Source organism: Urocitellus parryii, chromosome 11, assembly GCF_045843805.1.
Source record: "Urocitellus parryii isolate mUroPar1 chromosome 11, mUroPar1.hap1, whole genome shotgun sequence".
NCBI classification, from domain to species: Eukaryota; Metazoa; Chordata; class Mammalia; order Rodentia; family Sciuridae; genus Urocitellus; species Urocitellus parryii.
The window spans coordinates 13,436,164-13,455,788 of NC_135541.1; the positions used below are offsets into that span (position 1 = coordinate 13,436,164).

General features: G+C 36.0%; 1 protein-coding gene across 4 annotated transcripts in view; it reads left to right on the forward strand.

Annotated features, from left to right (window-relative positions):
• Positions 1-19,625, forward strand: part of Cdc42 (cell division cycle 42) — a 41,629-nt gene that overhangs the window by 12,947 nt on the left and 9,057 nt on the right. For all 4 annotated transcript variants that reach the window (XM_026403644.2, XM_026403645.2, XM_077791638.1 and 1 more), the window contains exons 2-3: positions 14,949-15,100; positions 17,876-17,948. In XM_026403644.2, coding sequence (XP_026259429.1) covers positions 14,996-15,100; positions 17,876-17,948 — 178 coding nt within the window. In that variant the 5' untranslated portion in view covers positions 14,949-14,995. The remainder of the gene's footprint in view (positions 1-14,948; positions 15,101-17,875; positions 17,949-19,625) is intronic.

Sequence of the window (19,625 nt, forward strand, 5' to 3'; positions counted from 1 at the left end):
TTTAAAGTTTTTAGGTGAAACATATTGTTAATTTTCTGTGTCATCAAGCTGAAATACCTGTGCCTACTGATGCAGCCTTCAAAGCAAATGTTACAGTATTTCTTGTTATTCTTTTTTGAATGATATGTATATATTATTAAGATTTTGCAGTGTTGCGGATTGAAACCAGGGTCTCATGCATGGTAGGCAGTCAGTTTATCACCAAGCTGCATCTCTAGTCCCTGCCAAGTGGTCTTCATTTTTCTTTTTGGTGGTACTGGGGATGGAACCCAGGGGTGGTCTCCTAATGACCTACATCCCTAGCCCTTTTTATATTTTATTTTTTGAGTTTGATCCCCAGTACAGCAAGAAACAAAAACAAGACTTCTTCAAATTTGCCTCCCTTTATACAAAGCCTCCACAACCTGATCAAAATTTAAAAATTAAAAATTTTTTTTGTGGTACTGGGGATTGAACCCAGGGCCCTTTACCACTGAGCCACATACTCAGTGCTTTTTTATTTTTTTTTGAGATGAGGTCTTGCTAAGTTGTCCAGGTTAACTTTGAGCTTGAGATACTCCTACTTTAGCCTCTTGTGTAATATTACAGTACTTTAACTAAGTTTTCTGACTTTATCTGATTTTCTTTGATAGTTCACCTGGGGATACAAATACGGTATTGGTACTCCTTAAAAACAAACAAAAAACCCTGTTGTTGATGGATATAAAAGAAATGGTAGCTCACTGTACCTCACCCAGGTTAAATCTCTTCTTGCCTGGCTTTCAGCCTCTTTGTGATTTGGACTCATTCAGGTGTGATATTTTTGTTGTTGTTTCTCACTATGGAATCCTATCTCCTGATATTTCATCTAATTAGAGACTTATTCTTTTTTTTTTTTTTTTTAAGAGTGAGAGAGGACAGAGAGAGAGAGAGAGAGAGAGAGAGAGAGAGAATTTTTGTAATATTTATTTTTTAGTTTTCGGCGGACACAACATCTTTTGTTGGTATGTGGTGCTGAGGATCGAACCCGGGCCGCACGCATACCAGGCAAGCGCACTACCACTTGAGCCACATCCCCAGCCCAAGAGACTTATTCTTACTTTGTAGACCACTGTTATGTATTTGCTACTTTTAAAAAAATATTTTTAACTGGGGATTGAACCCAGAGGTGCTTTACCACTGAACTACACCCCCCACTTTTCTTTTTAATTTTGAGACATGGTCTCACTAAATTAATTGCTTAGGGCCTTACTAAATTGCTGTCCTTGAATTGCTGGGATTACAGGTGTGTGCCACCATGCCTGCTGGCTCCCCACATTTGCTGCTATCATTTTTTGGGAGAGGGGGCAGGGGTTGAACCCCGGCGTGCTTAACCACAGAGCCACATCCCCAGCCCTTTCAATGTTTTGTTTTGAGAAAGGGTCTTGGCTAAGTTGCTTAGGATCTGGCCAAGTTTCTGAGGCTGGCTTCAAACTGGTGATCCTCCTGCCTCAGCTTCCTGAGCTGCAGGGGGGATTATAGGCATGTGCCACTGCATGTGGCCCCATATTTACTACTCCTGTGAACACTTATGGCACTTACTTATAGTGTAAATTTGTAGCAGTTGGAGACTACAGTTGTTAGCATTTTATATTTATAACTAGAAAAGTATATAAGATGATGTATGTTCAATATCCTAGCATAGTGTTTGGCACAGTGTAAGCATTCAGTAAATTATTGAAATGTTTGAAGGCTTTTGAAGGCATAGTTTCTATCTTACCCAGTATATCACTATAATGGGCACCTAAGATGTTTTGCTGACTTTTTTTTTTTTTTTGGTTAATAGAAGAACAGAAGCCTATAGGTCCTAACTTATATACTGATTGGAGAAGGTCTTTTAGGTGCTTGAGGGTCTTGGTTTTTTTTTTTTTTTAACTAATAGACTTACCTACTGTTAATTTGTTTTTACACCCCTCTCCCCATTGGGGATTGAACCCAGGGACACTCTCCCATTGAGCTACGTTCCCATCCCCTTCCTTTTTTTAAAAAATATTTTTTTAGTTGTAGTTGGACACAATACCTTTATTTTTATTTATTTTTATGTGGTGCTGAGGATCAAACCCAGCGTCTCGCATGTGCTAGGTGAGAGCTCTACCACTGAGCCACCACCCCAGACCCCCATCCCTTTTTAAAATTTATTTTTATTTTGAGGAAGAGTCTTGCTAAGTTGCCTAGGCTAGCCTGGAATTTGCAGTCCTCCTGCTTCAGCCTCCCAAATTGCTGGGATTACAGACCTGTACAGCCATGCCTTCACATTGTTGATGAAGTGTTTTCTTCCTTTTGGATACATGGTTTGAAATGGACTTAGACAAATGATGTGAATATTTTTTTATGACTCTTTGAATATACATGCAGGCCATTTTTAAAAAGTTGCCTGAGATAATGAATAGATGAAGGATTTTGGTTTTTCAGTACTTGTTAGTTGTTAGATCTCAGATTTGCTGGTGGGTTTTTTTTTTCTTAATTGTTGAATATGTTTTGTAGATCCTTTAATTTTAGTACGTAGATTTTTTTAAAAAATATTTATTTTTTAGGTGTAGTTGGACACAATGCCTTTATTTTATTTATTTATTTTTATGTGGTGCTGAGGATTGAACTTAGGGTCTTGCAGGTGCTAGGTGAGTGCTCTACCGCTGAACCATAACCCCAGCCCCCATAGTTTTGTTTTTTAAAATTAGCTACTACATGCAGATGGTGAAAACTTCAGTACTAATGAGAACATGATAGAAAATGAGACTACTTATTCCAGACACCTATATCCCTTCCCTAGAAGCAGCCCTTCTTACCAGTTTCTTTCATGTCTTTTCAGGTGGTCCCTACATCTGTAAGTATGTGTATATCCTTTACATTAAAGAAAAAACACAAATAAACTGGCATGTTACACACATTGTTCTATACCTGTTTTTTTTTTTAATATTTTTTATAGTAGATGGTCACAGTACCTTTATTTTATTTTTTAATGTGGTGCTGAGGATTGAACCTAGTGCCTCACATGTGCTAGGCAAACTCTGTACCAACTGAGCCACAACCCCAGCCCTTGTACCTGTTTTTAAAAACTTAATATTTAGAGATCTTCCATATTGGTACTTTATTAGTTTCTGGAGCTATCTTGACAGAATACCACAGACTGGATGATTTAAACATACACATTTGTTTCCTTATGGTTCTGGAGGCTAGAAGTCTGAGATGAAGGTGTTGGTAGGGTTAAGAATGAGTGCCTCTCTCCTTGGCCTAAACATTGCTAACTTTGAATGTTTTTACATGGTCTTCTGCCTGTCTGTCCTAATCTTCTCTTCCTGGTGGGCTTTTTTTTTTTGTGATGCTAAGAATTGAACCCAGGGCCTCATGTATGCTAGGTAAGCACTACACCACTGAGCCACATCCCCAGCCCCTAGGCCATATTTTAGGGAAAAATCTTACCTTAATCTCTCTCAAAGTCACATACTTTGATAGTGCTTTTATTTTATTTTCAGGGTTGCACAATAGGCTTTGACTTTAATGCAATATAGAATATAGCCTGCTATAGTTGATTCCCTAGACAAGATTCTAAATTGGCTGCTTATCTGGATTATTATATAAGGATAATAGGAACTCATATGCTAGTGTATATGGAGTAAGCTAGTTGATTCTTAAAACAACCTATGATGTTAGTATTACTGTTTCTTTTCATAAATGGAGAGATGAAGATTGCCCAGAGTCACACAAGAATGGGAATACGAGCTGCAGGGCTGACTGGTCTGAAAGCTTATGCTGTTTGCTGCTATTCTAATTATTGCCTTATTATAGTTCTGATCTTTACAGTAGGGCCATTGGTATATTATAGGCTTGTTAAATATTTGTTGTATGATTGATATTAATTTTTTGTAAAATTTTTGTTGCTAAATTATAAGTAATGGTGGGCTCATTGTTACATATTCGTATATACTTGCAGTATAACAACATATTTTGTCCAGTGTCATTCCCCAGTATTTCCCCTTTCTCTCTCTTCTTCCCTGTCTCTGTTCCTTACTTCTACTCTGTTGATCTCCCTTTGATTTTCATGAGATCTACCTTTACCTTTCTTTTTGTTTTTCCTGTCTAGCTTCCACATAAGAGAGAATACATATGACCTTTGACTTTTTGAGTTTGACTTATTTTGCTTAATGTTATGTTCTCAAGTTTTATCCATTTCCTGCAAATGACACAATTTTATTTCTTTATGACTAAATAAAACTCCATGTTTATATATACCACATTTTCTTTATCCATTCATCTGTTGATGGACACTTAGGCTGTTTCTGTGTTTATACTATTGTGAATTGTGCTGCTATAAATGTGGATATGCATTGCTATAATATGCTGACTTTAATTTGATTAAGTGATATTGTCTCTTCTTAAAATAGAGGTGGGTTCTATTCTGTAACATTTTGATCCTATGGCTACAAATGTTACATTTAGTTAAAACTGTTCTTTGAGATTAGAATGAGATTTCTGAAAGGATTGATCAAATTAGCAAAATACCCTTTCAAGTGGAAGCAAGGATACTTGAGCTCCCTCTTATTTATAGTGTTTGGATGCTTTTGCTTAAGTAGTTTTTTCTTTCTTTTTTTTTTGGTGTGGGGAGGTACTGGGAATTGAAACCAGGAGCACTTTATTACTGAGCTATGTCCACAGCCCTTTTTAAATTTTTTTATTTTGAGACAGGGTCACCCTAATTTGCTGATACTGGCCTCAGAATTGTGATCCTTCTGCCTCAGTGCCCCAAGTTGCTGGGATTACAGGTGTGTACCACTGCACCTGACTTAACAGCAGTAGTTCTGATCTTTACAGTAGGGCCATTTGGTTTATTTGTTTTAATTGGGAATAATAGTAAGGTGCCATATTAATTATTTACTCACTGCTGGGTGGTGTATTAATTACTTCATTTTAGTTGCCTCATAGTAGTTTTGTGAATCAGATTTATTTTGTAGATGAGAAAATTAAGGTATAGAAGTGAAGTAACTTGCCAGGATCATACATGTAAAGTGGAGCTGAGATTGAACTTAGGTTTGTTTGCTTTTCAAAATTATGTTTGAGGCTGGGCACAGTGGCACATGCCTGTAATCCCAGTGGCTTGGGAGGCTGAGACAGGAGGATCACAAGTTCAAAGCCATCCTCAGCAATGGTGAGGTGCTTAACAACTCAGTAAGACCCTGTCTCTAAATAAAATAAAAGTAGGACTGGGGATGTGGCTCAGTGGTCAAATGCCCCTGAGTTCAATCCCCGGTGCCCCCCCCCCCAATAAAAGTTTGAAAAACTCATGCTTCCCTCCCATATTATTATTTAGTCAACAATGTTTTATTTTATTGTATTTTTTTATTTTTATTTTTTTAAAGAGAGAGTGAGAGAGGAGAGAGAGAGAGAATTTTTAATATTTATTTTTTAGTTCTCGGCGGACACAACGTCTTTGTTGGTATGTGGTGCTGAGGATGGAACCCGGGCCCCACACATGCCAGGCGAGCGCGCTACCGCTTGAGCCATATCCCCAGCCAACAATGTTTTAAATAAAATTTTAAAATTTAATTTTTTCCTTTTAATATATGGCTCAATATTATGTTAGAAGCCTTGGGAGGGAGATAAAGAAATATAAGCCTAGTACTACCCCCAGAGAGCTTAAAATCTGTTAGAATAAAGGCAATCACATATGAATAAGAAATAACATGATAGTACTCATGTGATTAATTTATTCACTGGAGTGACTACTATGTGGCTGGTTTTTCTGGGCATAAAACAAGTCTTTTTGCCTTTTTGGAAATGTCCTTACTTTAAAGATCTGTCTCCTTTACTGCAATATTATAAATAAACAAGATAATTATAGATTATGACCAAACTGTAGAGGAAATAAACAGGGTAATATGATAGAGTATAAGGAGGGAGGGAGTTGTTACTCACATAGTATATTCAGGGGAGGACTTTGTGAGGACAAGTGGTGATTTGAGCTGAGATCTGAAAGGTTGGAAGTCAAGAGCTTCAGGAACAATGGGAAGGAGTATTGTTAAAGACCAAAGGCAGGACAGAGACTGGCATGTTTGAGTACATAAGAAAACAAAATAAAACAAAAACCTAACTGGCGAGAACATGGAGAGTAAAGATGGGGAGATGAGGATGTGATAGGAGTTTTGAAAGTTAAGAAGGGTCTTGTCTTGAGAGCTGTCTTAATCTGCTCTGGCTGCTATAGCAAAATACCATGGACTGGGTAAACAACTGAAATTTATCTCACAAGTCTGGAGGCTGGGATGTCCAAGATCAAGGCACCAACAGATTTCATTTCTGGTGGTTGCTGGCTTTCTCGTACTTAGATGGTGCCTTTTCACTGATCCCATTCACCAATTAAGACTTAATTGCCTTCCAAAAGACCCTGTTTCCTAATAACTATCACCACAGGGATAGATTTCATTAATTTTAAAGGGACCCAAAACATTTCGATCATACCAGGAGGTCAGACAATTGGGACGGAAGGTGAGATTTTTGGGTAGAAAGATAGTATAAAGTAAGATGAGTTGTGCGCAATGGTGCATGCCAATAATGCCAGCCAGCTATTTGAGAGGCCAAGGCAGGAAGATCCCAGCGTGGGCGATTTACAAAATCCTATCTTAAAAAGACATTGTCCTATAAAAAGACAGTGGGACATTATTATCTTTTACATATATAAACTGCCCAGTAAAAGGGGACAGTGGGCAAATATGATATCTTGGACAGTGGGACAAAATGGGTTAGAGAGGAGGGGGAATAAATCCCAGTATCTGTTCCAACAATCAAAAGATGATATAGCCCACGTTACTAATATTTCTGTTCCAGTCTACCTCAGATTTGACTATTGGTAAAATATCTACCAATTTTTCACATTCACCAGTCTCACGTCCAAAGCAAGAAAAAAAAGACAACAGTAGGACTCTGTGCCATGGAGACCTTGTCCATTAAATTTCTATAATGATTCAAAATTAAGAGTGAATAAATGGAGTGTTTGGGGGAAAAATGAAGTTATAATTATTTAAGGATAGAAATCAAAATGAGATTTGATTATTTTAAAAAATTAAGTTGATTAATGTTAATTTATTATTGTTGTTGTTGTTATTTTGGTGCTGGGGATTGAATCCAGAGGCGCTTAATTACTGAATCACATTCCCATCCCTTTTTATCTTTTGAGGCAGGGTCTTGCAAATTTGCGTAGGTCCTTGCTAAGTTTCTGAGACTGGCCTTGAATTTGGGTTCTTCCTGCTTTAGCTTCCTGAGTTGCTGAGATTACAGGTGTGTGCTACTTGTTTGGCTAGTCTTGCTAATTTAAAGTAAAACAAGTTAAATATTGTTTTATTTAATGTTTGTAATTGTATCAATTCTTTTTATATGTTCACTGTGAGAAGCCACTTTGCTTACAACTGTTTAAAAGTTAAAACTAAATTTTTTTTTTAAAGAGAGAGAGAGAGAGAATTTTAATTTAGTTTTTAGTTTTCATCGGACACAACATCTTTGTTTGTATGTGGTGCTGAGGATCCGGGCCGCACGCAGCATGCCAGGGGAGCGCGCTACCGCTTGAGCCACATCCCCAGCCCTAAAACTAAATTAAAAAAAAAAATTTTTTATTTTTTTTATTTTTATTTTTTTAAAGAGAGAGAGAGAGAGAATTTTAATATTTATTTATTTTTTTAGTTTTCGGCGGACACAACATCTTTGTATGTGGTGCTGAGGATCGAATCCGGGCCGCATGCATGCCAGGCGAGCGCGCTACCGCTTGAGCCACAGCCCCGACTAAATTTTTTTAAAAAAATATTTATTATTTAGTTTTATTTAGGTGGACACAATATCTTCATTTTATATTTATGTGGTGAGGATCGAACCCAGGGCCTCATGTGTGCTAGGCAAGCACTCTACCACTAAGCCATAACCCCAGCCCCCAAAACTAAATTTGTTGTTAACTGATATGTTAAAACATAAAACTTGTACATGTTTATGTGGTGCCTTGTTTTTGTATTGTGTAATGTTTAAATCAGGTTAAACCTAGCTGGGTTTTTTTGTTTTTTTTTTTGGTGGTGGGAGCACTGGGGCTTGAACCCAGGGCACTAAACCACATCCACATCTCTCTTTTATTTTTTATTTTGAGACAGGGGCTTTCTAAATAGTTGAGGCTGACTTTGGACTTTGGCGTAACAACTGAGCCACATCCAGCCTTCTTTAATACCTTATTTAGAGACAGGGTCTCACTAGTTGCTGAGGGCCTTGCTAAGTTGCTGAGGCTGGCTTTGAACTTTCCATCCTCCTTCCTCAGCCTCCTGAGCTGTTGGGATTATAGGCATGTGTCACTGTGCCTGGCTCCTACCTTTCTTGATGGCAGGATTGGGTCTTTATTAATTTCTTCCTTGTTAGAATAGATGAAACATAAACAAATGAAAACTATTTAATTCTTAGAGATGTGCTGACTGGCCTAGGAATGAGAGAAGATGATAGAAAATAATTAAAAAAAATTTTAAGGAACATATTTTATAAAGAAAAGTTAGGGTAATGAATAAAATATGTAAGACTGGACATTATTACATTCCATTATTTTTAATAATTATGCTAAGAAACTATCTAATTGCTATATTATTGATATATATATATATATATATTTTGAAAACATAAACTCTTTTAACAAATTATTTCTCACAAATCTTAGTCAACACTTGAACATAGTCTGGAATTTTTTTTTTTTAACCCTACTTAGGAGTTAATGCATTCATTAGCTGTGTACTGTTTTATGGATGTTTGCATGAGAAAGGAGACTTGTGGGTCATAGACAAAGAAGTTTATTACTTAAGGCATAGTATGTAGCATGATGTTAGTCTCTGTGTTACTTCTCTTAGTCCCAAGACACAGGTCTGTGGCATTCCCTGGGTAAAATGGGGACTTAAATTTTTGGCTTACCAGCAAGATGTACCTATAGGGGTACAAGAGACCCATCAGGACTATATTTTCTAGCACAACGTTATCTACTTTTCTTTTTTTTTTTTTTTTTTTTTGGAGGGGGGGATTGAACCCAGGAGTGCTTTACCACTGAGCTTCATTCTTAGTCCTTTTTATTTTATTTTATTTTTGAAACAGGGTCTCGCTAAGTTGTTGAGGCTTTGAACTTGTAGTCCTCCTGCTTTAGCTTTCTAAATTATCTACTTTTTACTAAAAAATATCTTATAGAGTTCCAATTTTAGTTGAGTTTTCAAGTTGAAATGGATATATTTATTATTGAAAAGTTTCTTTTGGGTTTTTATTAGGACAGATGCTTTGAGCAGGGATTTTTTTTCTTTGACTTTTTGAAGGGATGCCAGAGTTTTCTAAGATTGTTTATCGTGTATTCTGAAAATAAATAACTATCTTTCCGAGGTCTGTTCTGTATTTGTTTGCAGTCTAAAAATGTTGGAAAAGAATGTCAAGATACTTGGGTGCTGGGCTGAGGCTATGGCTCAGCAATAGAGCGCTCGCCTAGCATATGTGAGGCCCTGGGTTTGATTCTCAGCACCACATAAAAATAAATAAATAAAATAAAGGTATTGTGTCCACTACAACTAAAAAATAAATATTAAGAAAAAAAAAGATATTTGGGTGCTGTCTAGCTTTGCAACAAATCCTTGTGTTTTGGCCAGAATTTTCTTATCTGTAAGATGTTGGGGGTAGGGCTGGGGATGTGGCTCAAGTGGTAGCGTGCTCGCCTGGCATGCATCCAGCCCGGGTTCGATCCTCAGCACCACATACAAACAAAGATGTTGTGTCCGCTGAAAACTAAAACTAACTAAATAAATAAATATTAAAAAAAAAAAGATGTTGGGGGTAAAGTTAGTTCATTAAGGACTTTCATTAGGACTTTCTAAGCAATATCGTATTCTTGGTTAAACAAATAAGGTCAGCTATATTAATTTAATTTTTTTATATATATTCTGTGATGTAGACTAAACAACAATATTCAACATCTGCATACATGTGAGTGCATGGTATATATCTTTAGTTTGGATACTTGTGGTTTCTTTTTTTTAATATTTTTTTTTAGTTATAGATAGTTTTATTTGCTTATTTGTACGTGGTGCTGGGGATTTAACCCAGTGCCTCACTCATGCTAGCCAAGTGCTCTACCATTGAGCCACAATCCCGTCCCATTTGTGGTTTCTTAAGAATCATATAGTAGATGTTTTAAAAAAGTACACTTTATCAGGGTGGTAGCACATGTTTATGATTCTAGCTATTGGGATACTGAGGCAGAGTATTGCAAATTTGTAGCCAATTTGAATTCTATTTGCAATTTTATGAGACCCAGTCTCAAATAAAATAAAAAGAGTTGGGGATGTAGCTCAGTGGTAGTGTGCCCTTAGGTTCAGTCCTCAGTACCAAAACAAAACCCATAGCTGGGCACAGAAACTGAGGCAAGAAGAATAAAAGTTCAGGACCAGTCTGGGCTACTTGGGGAGATCTTATTATTAATACTTAACATAGTTTTAAAAGGGATATAATGATAGAGAATATAAAATTTTCAAAAAACACTTGTTAGTAAGTACTTAATCTCAAATCTTTCAATATATTGTATGTGCCTTGTTCCAGGAGAACTTTGGGATGTGTTGCTGGGATCCTCCCATTCTTCCATACAAATCCTTTTCCCAGGAATTGTTGATTGTGGAGTTTATTTGGGTGTTCGCCAGTAATAATGAAGTAAAGAGAGAATTCATAGCCTTTTTAAATGTGTAGTGCATGGACTCCACAAAACTTCTTGGGATTTAACTTTGAGATTCTCAAGGGTGATTAGACTCTTAAAACGCCTAGAAGAGGGCTGGGGATGTGGCTCAAGCGGTAGCGCGCTCGCCTGGCATGCGTGCGGCCCGGGTTCAATCCTCAGCACCACATACCAACATAGTTCTCCGCCGAGAACTAAAAAATAAATATTAAAAAAAAAATTCTCTCTATCTCTTTCTCTCCTCTCTCACTCTCTCTTTAAAAAAAAAAAAACCTAGAAGATATGGATATTGGTATGGCTGTCTGATGGAGGAATAAATACTGGCAAAGAAAGTGGAAGACACATGCTCTTTCACAATGTTTTTCCTTTTATGATCAGCAGAATCATTTTTTGTACTGTAAATTGCCCAATTCGAGTTGTAAGTTATGGTACAATTGAACATCATTATCAAAGAGGTATAGTGTTTAATTATTGGTGCAAAATAACTGTTCTAGCCAAGTCACTAGAACATTGGATAGCAAAATGGTAATCGGTTCTTTCCTGCTATAGTGATTTGACCTTATTTTAACAGGTTAACATGGGATATACTAACATATCTGGCCTAGTTTCCCCTGAAGCGGTTGAAGCTGTCATTATATATATATTGCAAAAGCAAAGTGTCTTTTCTGGCCACAATTTTGGGTCATCTGGTATCATTTTTTTAAAGGGTTTTGTTTTGTTTTTTAATATTTCTCAGTTGTTGAAGGATTTTTATAATTTTTTAAAATATCTTTTTAGTTGTTGTTGGACTTTTATTTTATTCATTTACATATATGTGGTGCTGAGAACTGAACCCAGTGCTTCACATGTATGAGACACATGCTCTACCATTGAGCCACAACCCCAGCCCTGGACCTTTATTTTATTCATTTATTTATATGTAGTGTTGAGAATCGTATACATTGCCTCACCTATGTGAGACAAGTGCTCATTTTAGTATATGAAATAACTATTAATACCTGCTAGGGGCTTTGCAGAATAGTCTTAATTATATTCGAGTTTGATTCTGAAATGACCCCCTTTGTAATGGTAGGTAGCTCAAAATTCAATTATATATTTGGTGAGTAGTATGAGTACTGGGCTGGGGTTGTGGCTCAGTGGTAGAGCACGTGTCTCACCTAGCATGTGAGGCACTGGGTTTGATTTCTTAGCACCACATAAAAATAAATAAAGGTATAAAAATAATAACAAAAATAGAACCATGAGTACTATAATTATTCTGGAAATAAAAAAAAAAATGTGCAGGGTGCCATAATACACGCCTGTAATCCCAGCATCTTGGGCGGCTGAGGCAGAAGGATCACGCGTTCAAAGCCAGCCTCAGCAATTTAGCAAGGCCCTAATCAATTCGGTGAGACTCTGTCTCTAAATAAATACAAAAAAATGCTGGGAATGTGGCTCAGTGGTTACTTGCCCCTAAGTTCAATTCTTGGCACCAAAAAAAAAAAAAAAAAAGAAAGAAAAATTGTATTCCTTTCTAAGGAGTTCTTATAACTCCTTACATTGACTTAAGGTTGCCTTTACTCAGTCAATACTAATAACTAACATTTACTAAACTCTTAGTGTATGTAGACACTGTTTTAAATTTGCATGTATTATGTATTCAGTTTACCCTATGAAGATGGTGTGTATTGCTGTCTTCATTTTTAGAGAAGGGGAAGCTAAGCCACAGAAAAGTTAAATAATTTGTGTAAGCTAGGCACAGTGGTACACACCTGTGATCCCAACTACTCGGAAGGCCGAGGCTGAAGGATTCAAGTTTGAAGTCAGCCGTAACAACTTAGCGGGACCCTGTCTCAAAATAAAAAAGGGCTGGGGACGTAGCTCAGTGGTCAAATGCTTGCCTAGTACTTATAAAACTCTGGGTTCATTTCCCAGTACTACAACAACAATAAACAACAGAAACAACAAAAAACCCCAAGCTTCCATAGCTAGAGTATGGTAGAGCCAGTCTGACTCTAGAACCCAGGCTGTTCCTAACAGATAACATTAGTTTCTAACAAATTGCTAAGCTGTCAGGTTGGGAAGCCTAAGAAATGAGAGATTTGTGGGTCAATATAAAGATTTGTGGGTTACTCTATCTTTCTTACTCTCTATTCTTGTTTGACACACTTCTATTAAAAATTCACTAGTTGTCTGTAGGGTGAAGAAATGGGGGAAGTGAACTTAGATCCTACTTCTTACTTCCTCTTTATTTTTGCCACCTTCTTTGCATTGCTGGCAACTCTCATAGCCATATAATTGCCACTCCACTTGCTGTGATCATATTTGTTTTTATTAATGTTACTTTTCAGGAGAGGAAGTATGGTATGATGTTTAAGAGCAAAGACTTTAGAGCCAGACTTCTTGGGTTTAAATCCCAATTCTACCACTTATTGGCTGAGTAACCTTGGCCTGATTACTTAACTATGTCTCATCTTTTTACCTGTAGGGTAGGGTAATACAGTATCATATTGCATATGAATGTTGGGAGGATGAAATGTGTGAGTATGTGTAGTGTGTTTAGAAGAATGCATGCATGGCATCTAGTAAGTGCTATGTAAGTGTTTTCATTATCACTGTTTTTTAAAAAAAATAAAGAAATTTAACCTTTACTTATTGTTTTATTTATTTTTATGTGGTGTTGAGGATGGAACCTAGGGCCTCACTTGTCTTAGGCAGACACTGTACCACTGAGCCACAACCCCAGACCCATAACTGTTGTTATTTGATAACAATTTTAAGTTGAACCAGTTACTGATTTAGGCTAGGGATCAGGATCTTTAAAATTTTTTGATTGGTGCATTATATTTATACTTAATAGTGGATTCATTATGCCATATTCATACATGATGTGTGAAGTATTATATACCTATATTCAAAAATATTAATAGGCATTTGTAAATCATCATGATTAAGTATTATGAAGGGAGCTCTGTAAGCAAATAGCCCTGATTTCGAACTCAAAGTTAGGTGGTTCTTTATTTTCATTCCATAGGGTCGCAGTTCTAGCCAAAAATTGTAACCCCTTCAGGGTTGTAATTGAAATAGGTTTTAATGTTGAAATCTAGGGGCTGGAGATGTGGCTCAGCGGTAGCGCGCTCGCCTGGCATGCGTGCGGCCCGGGTTCGATCCCCAGCACCACATACCAACAAAGATGTTGTGTCCGCCGAGAACTGAAAAATAAATATTAAAAAAAATTCTCTCTCTCTCTCTCTCTCTCTCTCTCTCTCTCTCAAAAAAAAAAAAAAATGTTGAAATCTAGGTGTGTATAGTGTGTTTTCTTTTTAAAAATTCTCCCAGGAAAACAATTAAAGTATTTCATTGAATCTAAGATTCCATTTATCCCAGTTTCATAGATGTCAAAATATGAGGGGAAAATGGCTGATATTAATTGTAAGATGTCCTCAATAAAGATACATTCTGATTTTAGAGATACAAATGTGACAGAAAGTATCAGTATTGATGAAATACAATAAATCTTTGGCAAATCTGACATTGATAGCTTCTTAGAATGGAGGACTATTAGTAAGAAGCTGAAGAAATTCTATCAGTGTGTTTTAGAGCAATCTTAGAAATGCAGATTTTGAATTCTTCATGCCATGAATGTTGAACTAGTAACTATGCAACCTGGTGATACAGTAGCTGCTGAGACTAGGGATCACTTGGATATTTGTTTAGTTCATGCTGTTCACATATTCTGGTGTTAGTGGTGGTGCTCTGCTGTTTGTTGGTTATAGCCTGAGTAACTATAGATCTAAGGCTGAGTAGATGAGCTGTTCATTAAAGCAATGGTCTTTGTGTGGCAGTGTAGTTTGCATAGGGGTATGCGTAATGCACATGTGTGTGCATACAACTGAAGGAAAGGTTTCACAAAATAATAGCTGATACACTGCAGGGTTCTGATTCTGATAGAAGCCTCTTCTCCTTCATTATAAAAAGAAACATACTGCTCATTTTTACATTGGACTCTTAAAAAATAACACTTAAGTAGTTGAAACTACCAGGGATGGAAACAGAAAATTGACTCTTATTTGTTATTGTGATTTTCAGCAAGTAACCATTTTTCTTTTTAGGATCTTTCAGCTGTAGTAATTGTGCTGTTTCTATGAATAAACTTGTTGCTATTTGAGGGAAAATATATATGTAAATACATATAAATATAAAAGTACAAATCAATAAAACAAATATCTTTAATCTTTTGTAGATCATCTAATTTGAAATATTTAAAGTGGATACAAAACTATTTCCGCAATGCAGACAATTAAGTGCGTTGTTGTGGGCGATGGTGCTGTTGGTAAAACATGCCTCCTGATATCCTACACAACAAACAAATTTCCATCCGAATATGTACCAACTGTAAGTATAAAGACTTTTGTCTGTTAGTGAAATATATTATAACTTGATATCCTTAGAAATTTCTTTATGTACTGAAATTTTCTGTTTTTAAAAATCTTAATTTCTCATGGGTAAATTATATACACTTTAATTAAACAGTTAAAAAAACAGTGGGAAAGCCAGAAAGGGTGACACAAGAGTTTGCAAAGGGAGGCAAAACTCCAGTAGATAAGATTCTAAAGAGTGGTCTTGGAGAAGTATGCCCTATATCTTGAATGAGGTGACTTTTTTTGATATCTTGGCCAGTGATTGATCAATGCTTGGAGGTCTTCTGGGGTGCTCTTCAGAGTGGTGTAACTTCAGAGAAAGTAGTATGTATCTTATGGAGCTGTTTTCTTAGCAGTAATGAAGTTCTAGAGAAAACCTGTTTGGTTATGAGAGTACAGACAGAAGCCTTTGGTTGTCTTCCCCCATATATATATATTTTTTTTTTAAATTAAACTCCTTGTAAGAGTAGAGGTAAAATGGAGATAATGAGGATAATAAGATGAAACGTATTTAGAGTGACACACACTTGTGGAAACATACTTTTGGGGATACAGTGTTTGTTTTACTTGTAAACATTTCTGAGTCTGTATTATAAGACTTTTAATATTTGGTGTAATATCAAAAGTGGGCTTATGGGTTTTTATATGTGTATATATGGATCTCTGAGAAAAGGATAAAGAAGGGAGAGGAATAGTAAAATAAAGTTTTAAATGAACCTATTTATTATTTAGGTAAAAATAGATCTGTGAAGCACATATAATGTACCCATAGTTCCTGTTTAAGTTGTTATAAAATTATATTTGTTATAAAATGCATATTTGTGTTCACCTATGAACTGAGATAACATAAGATAATAGAAATTTAGAACTGAAAGCATCAAATATATCTATCACCTTACTTATCTTCTATTGATGAGGAATTCAGGCCCAACCTGGGGATGAAACTTAGATGTCTTAAGTAATCAAACACTAGTTATGAGTCTGGAATGGATGACAAGCTTTTATGATTCCCTGTTTTTTTTTTTTTTTTTTTAAAGATTTATGATTCCCTTTTTTTTTTTTGTTTTGTTTCACTATGTTGCGTAGGCTAATCTTCAACTTCTGGGTTTGAGTGATTCTCTCCTGTCTTAGCTTCCAGAGAAGCTGGGACTATAGCTGCATGCTGCCATGTGCAACACTTTTCTGATTCTTATTCTAGTCTTGTATATGAGGGCTTTTTACTTTTTTTTGATATTGGGAATTGAACCCAGGTATGCTCTTGACACTGAGCTGCATTCTTACTTTTTATTTTGAGGCAGGGTATCATCAAGTTGCTGAGGGTTATTTTTTAGGCTCTTCTTACATGTAACTTAAGAAAATAACCTATGTGGTTTGAGACTTGAAGTACAATTCATTCCATTTCCATGTGAGCCAGAATTGACTTCTTTACCATTTCACTGCTGTCCTTGCTTCCAACCTTTACATTTTAACAAGCTCCCAAACAACTTATTAAAACATGAACCAGAAAATTTGAGTAGGGAGCTAAAAGGTTAAGCAGGGCTAGTCTTCAAATGTGGCACACTTTCCATTTTAGAAGCATAGCTTTTCTTTTTTCAAAAAATTGATTAAAATCATTTAATTTAGACATTTTTATTGTACTTTGACAAAATTACAGTTACATATTAAAACATTGCTTTTTTAAAAAAAATTGTTATTTATTTATTTATTTTTATGTGGTGCAGGGGATCAAACCTAGTGCCTCACATGTGTAGGCAATCGCTCTACCACTGAGCCACAACCTTAGCCCCCAAACATTGCTTTTTGGTTGTAAACAAATTTAGAGGAATCCATGGATTAATATTGGGTCTTTGCCCACTTACCATTACCTCCCATTTTCACAAATAACTTAGTACAACCAATTATATATACCTAATATATATCTAGTCAAAGATGATATCTTAGGTCATGTAGCTTGTACCCAATAACATGAATTTTTACTATATTTTCTGGTGCCAGGTATCAAATGCAGGGCTTCCCACATGCTGACAAATGCTCTGTCATTGTCCTATACTCCCAGCCCAACATGAATTTCACTATGAAATTCTAAATAAATAATCTGTCAGCTTTTTCTTTCACACTTTCCTGGAGTACTTTACTATGTCTCTCTTGTGGGCTTTTTTGCCACAAGGCTCTTCTTCTCTGAGACCCTGAAAGAAAAAAAGATTATCATGGTTCTAGGAGATTTTAATTCTAGTTTAAAAGGAAATGGTCTAGGAAGAAAAACTTCCTTAGAAAGCAGATTGAACCTTGAAGTAAACTGTTATCTTAAATGTTTCTGACTTGAATAGGATCATTTTGCTTAAGTAGGGGCTCCTCCCATGATACCTATAACCCTTTTGTGGCTCTTTATCTAGTCTGCTGGGGTAGAGCAGCCATCCCAGGTTGGTTCTTTTTCCTAGAACCATTTAGTTCATGCAAGGGTTTGGTTGACAAGGTTGGTTATATAAGGAAGATTGACTAAAGGAGGATTAAGTCTTAGGAAGGAGGCTGGGGTTGTAGCTCAGTGGTAGAGCCCTTGCCTATCGTGTGAGGCACTGGGTTCGATTCTCAGCACTACATATAAATAAATAAAGGTCCATTGACAACTTTAAAAAAAAATATATATATATGAATGATAAATTTTAGGAAGGAAATGTTGCCTTAGGAACAGTCCTGTTCCATTTTGATTCACCCTTCACACACTAACAATGATGTATTGTTTTGTTTTTAGGTTTTTGACAACTATGCAGTCACAGTTATGATTGGTGGAGAGCCATATACTCTTGGACTTTTTGATACTGCAGGTGAAAACTTACTGTCTTTTATAATGTAATAGTTTAAGCTATTATAAATTTTATAATGTAATAGTTATTGATTTTTTTTGACATTTGGGAAATTTATACATAGCAAATCATTTACCTTATGTTAATAGTTAGCAGGATTGAATATAATGACCAAAGAGCAGTCCCAGACCTGGGAGGACTACTAGGAGTTTAGAGTATGCTGATGGATGGTGTGGTAGGAGATCAAATAGAGCAGACCGCATTAGAGAAGCTCTAATTGAACTAACACCTTGCAGAGATTTGGGAACTATGTTGATGGTTGGGGAGTAACTAAGGGAATGAATTCAGAGGAAAAATGACTATTGATTGTCTCACTGCATTCCTACCTTCCCCTTTTTTAGTGCCTAGAGTTTCCTAAATATGCCCAAGGTTGTAATTTTGTAAACCATTATGATTGCTTTCATTTGAAGGCTTATGTAGTATGTAGTGTAGTATGTGTTTAGAAAGCTGATTATAGTAAGTAGCTTGTTATTTTATACTGTATCTGAAAATAGTTTTACAGGTGAACCAATATTTACCTTACAGTATTTACATTTGTTTTCAGCTGTCAAGATTATAAGAACAAACTATCTGCTTCCTTGAATGTACCTTACTCTTCAGTGTCCTCAGTTTTATTTTCTACTTGTTTTTACAACAGTGGCTACATGTCTTAATTTCTGACTTCTCTCTCTAGTCTCTTATGAACTCAACCTAAAAGAAATCTTAAAAAAGTGATCTTTCAGTTTATAGGAATTCTAAACTGTCTTCTTTTTATGAGTTAATTCTGCCATTGTCTGTCAGCTCTCATGGAGTGTGTTTACGCCCACTTTGAGGAACTGTCTGGATTTAATTGGGAGGGTGAAAAGGAAAGATAATAGAAAACAGTTTAGAGAAAATTTTAATGACTTGTAAGTAGTAAAAGTAATGGCATATTAGAGGCAACTTGGAAAATAGAGAAAACAGTGACCTATAATCTCATGATAGGCGAAGGACGTTTTCTGTGTGCCTTTGGAGGAATTGGTATGCTGAAAAAAGACAATTTATGGCTACTTGTGATTGAAAATTAAATTTTGCTTCCAGATTTCCAAGCTTATTTTTGTAAGCCTTTACATTTTAATACCACTTTAAAAAGTTTTGTGGATGTATAATGCAATAAAATTTACTCATTTTAAGTATTCAGTTTGAGTTTTACATTCACATAATCAAGATACATAACTTTTTTTTATCATCCTAAAAAGTTTTCTTGTGCCCTTTTACAGTCCATTTTTTCCTTCTTTGAACTGACCTCAGACAGCCATAGATCTTCTTTTTGGTTTCTATAGTTTGCTTTTCTAGTATTTCATGTATCTGGAATCAAATAATGTATAGTTTTTTTGTGTTTGACTACTTTCATTTGGCATGTTTGTGAGAGCCATCAATGTTGTGTGTATCAATAGTTTCTCTTTATTGCTGAGTAGTTTTCCATTCTACTGGTATTCCATTTACAAGTTGATGGATGTCTGGGTTCCAGGTTTAAGCTGTGCTGTGCTGTGAACTGCTTCCATATTTTAGCTGCTATAAATACGAGTGTTTGAATACCTCCTTGAGACCTTGCTTTCAATTCTTTTGGGTATATACCCAGAAATGGAGTTGTTAGATCATGTGATAATTCTATTTTTA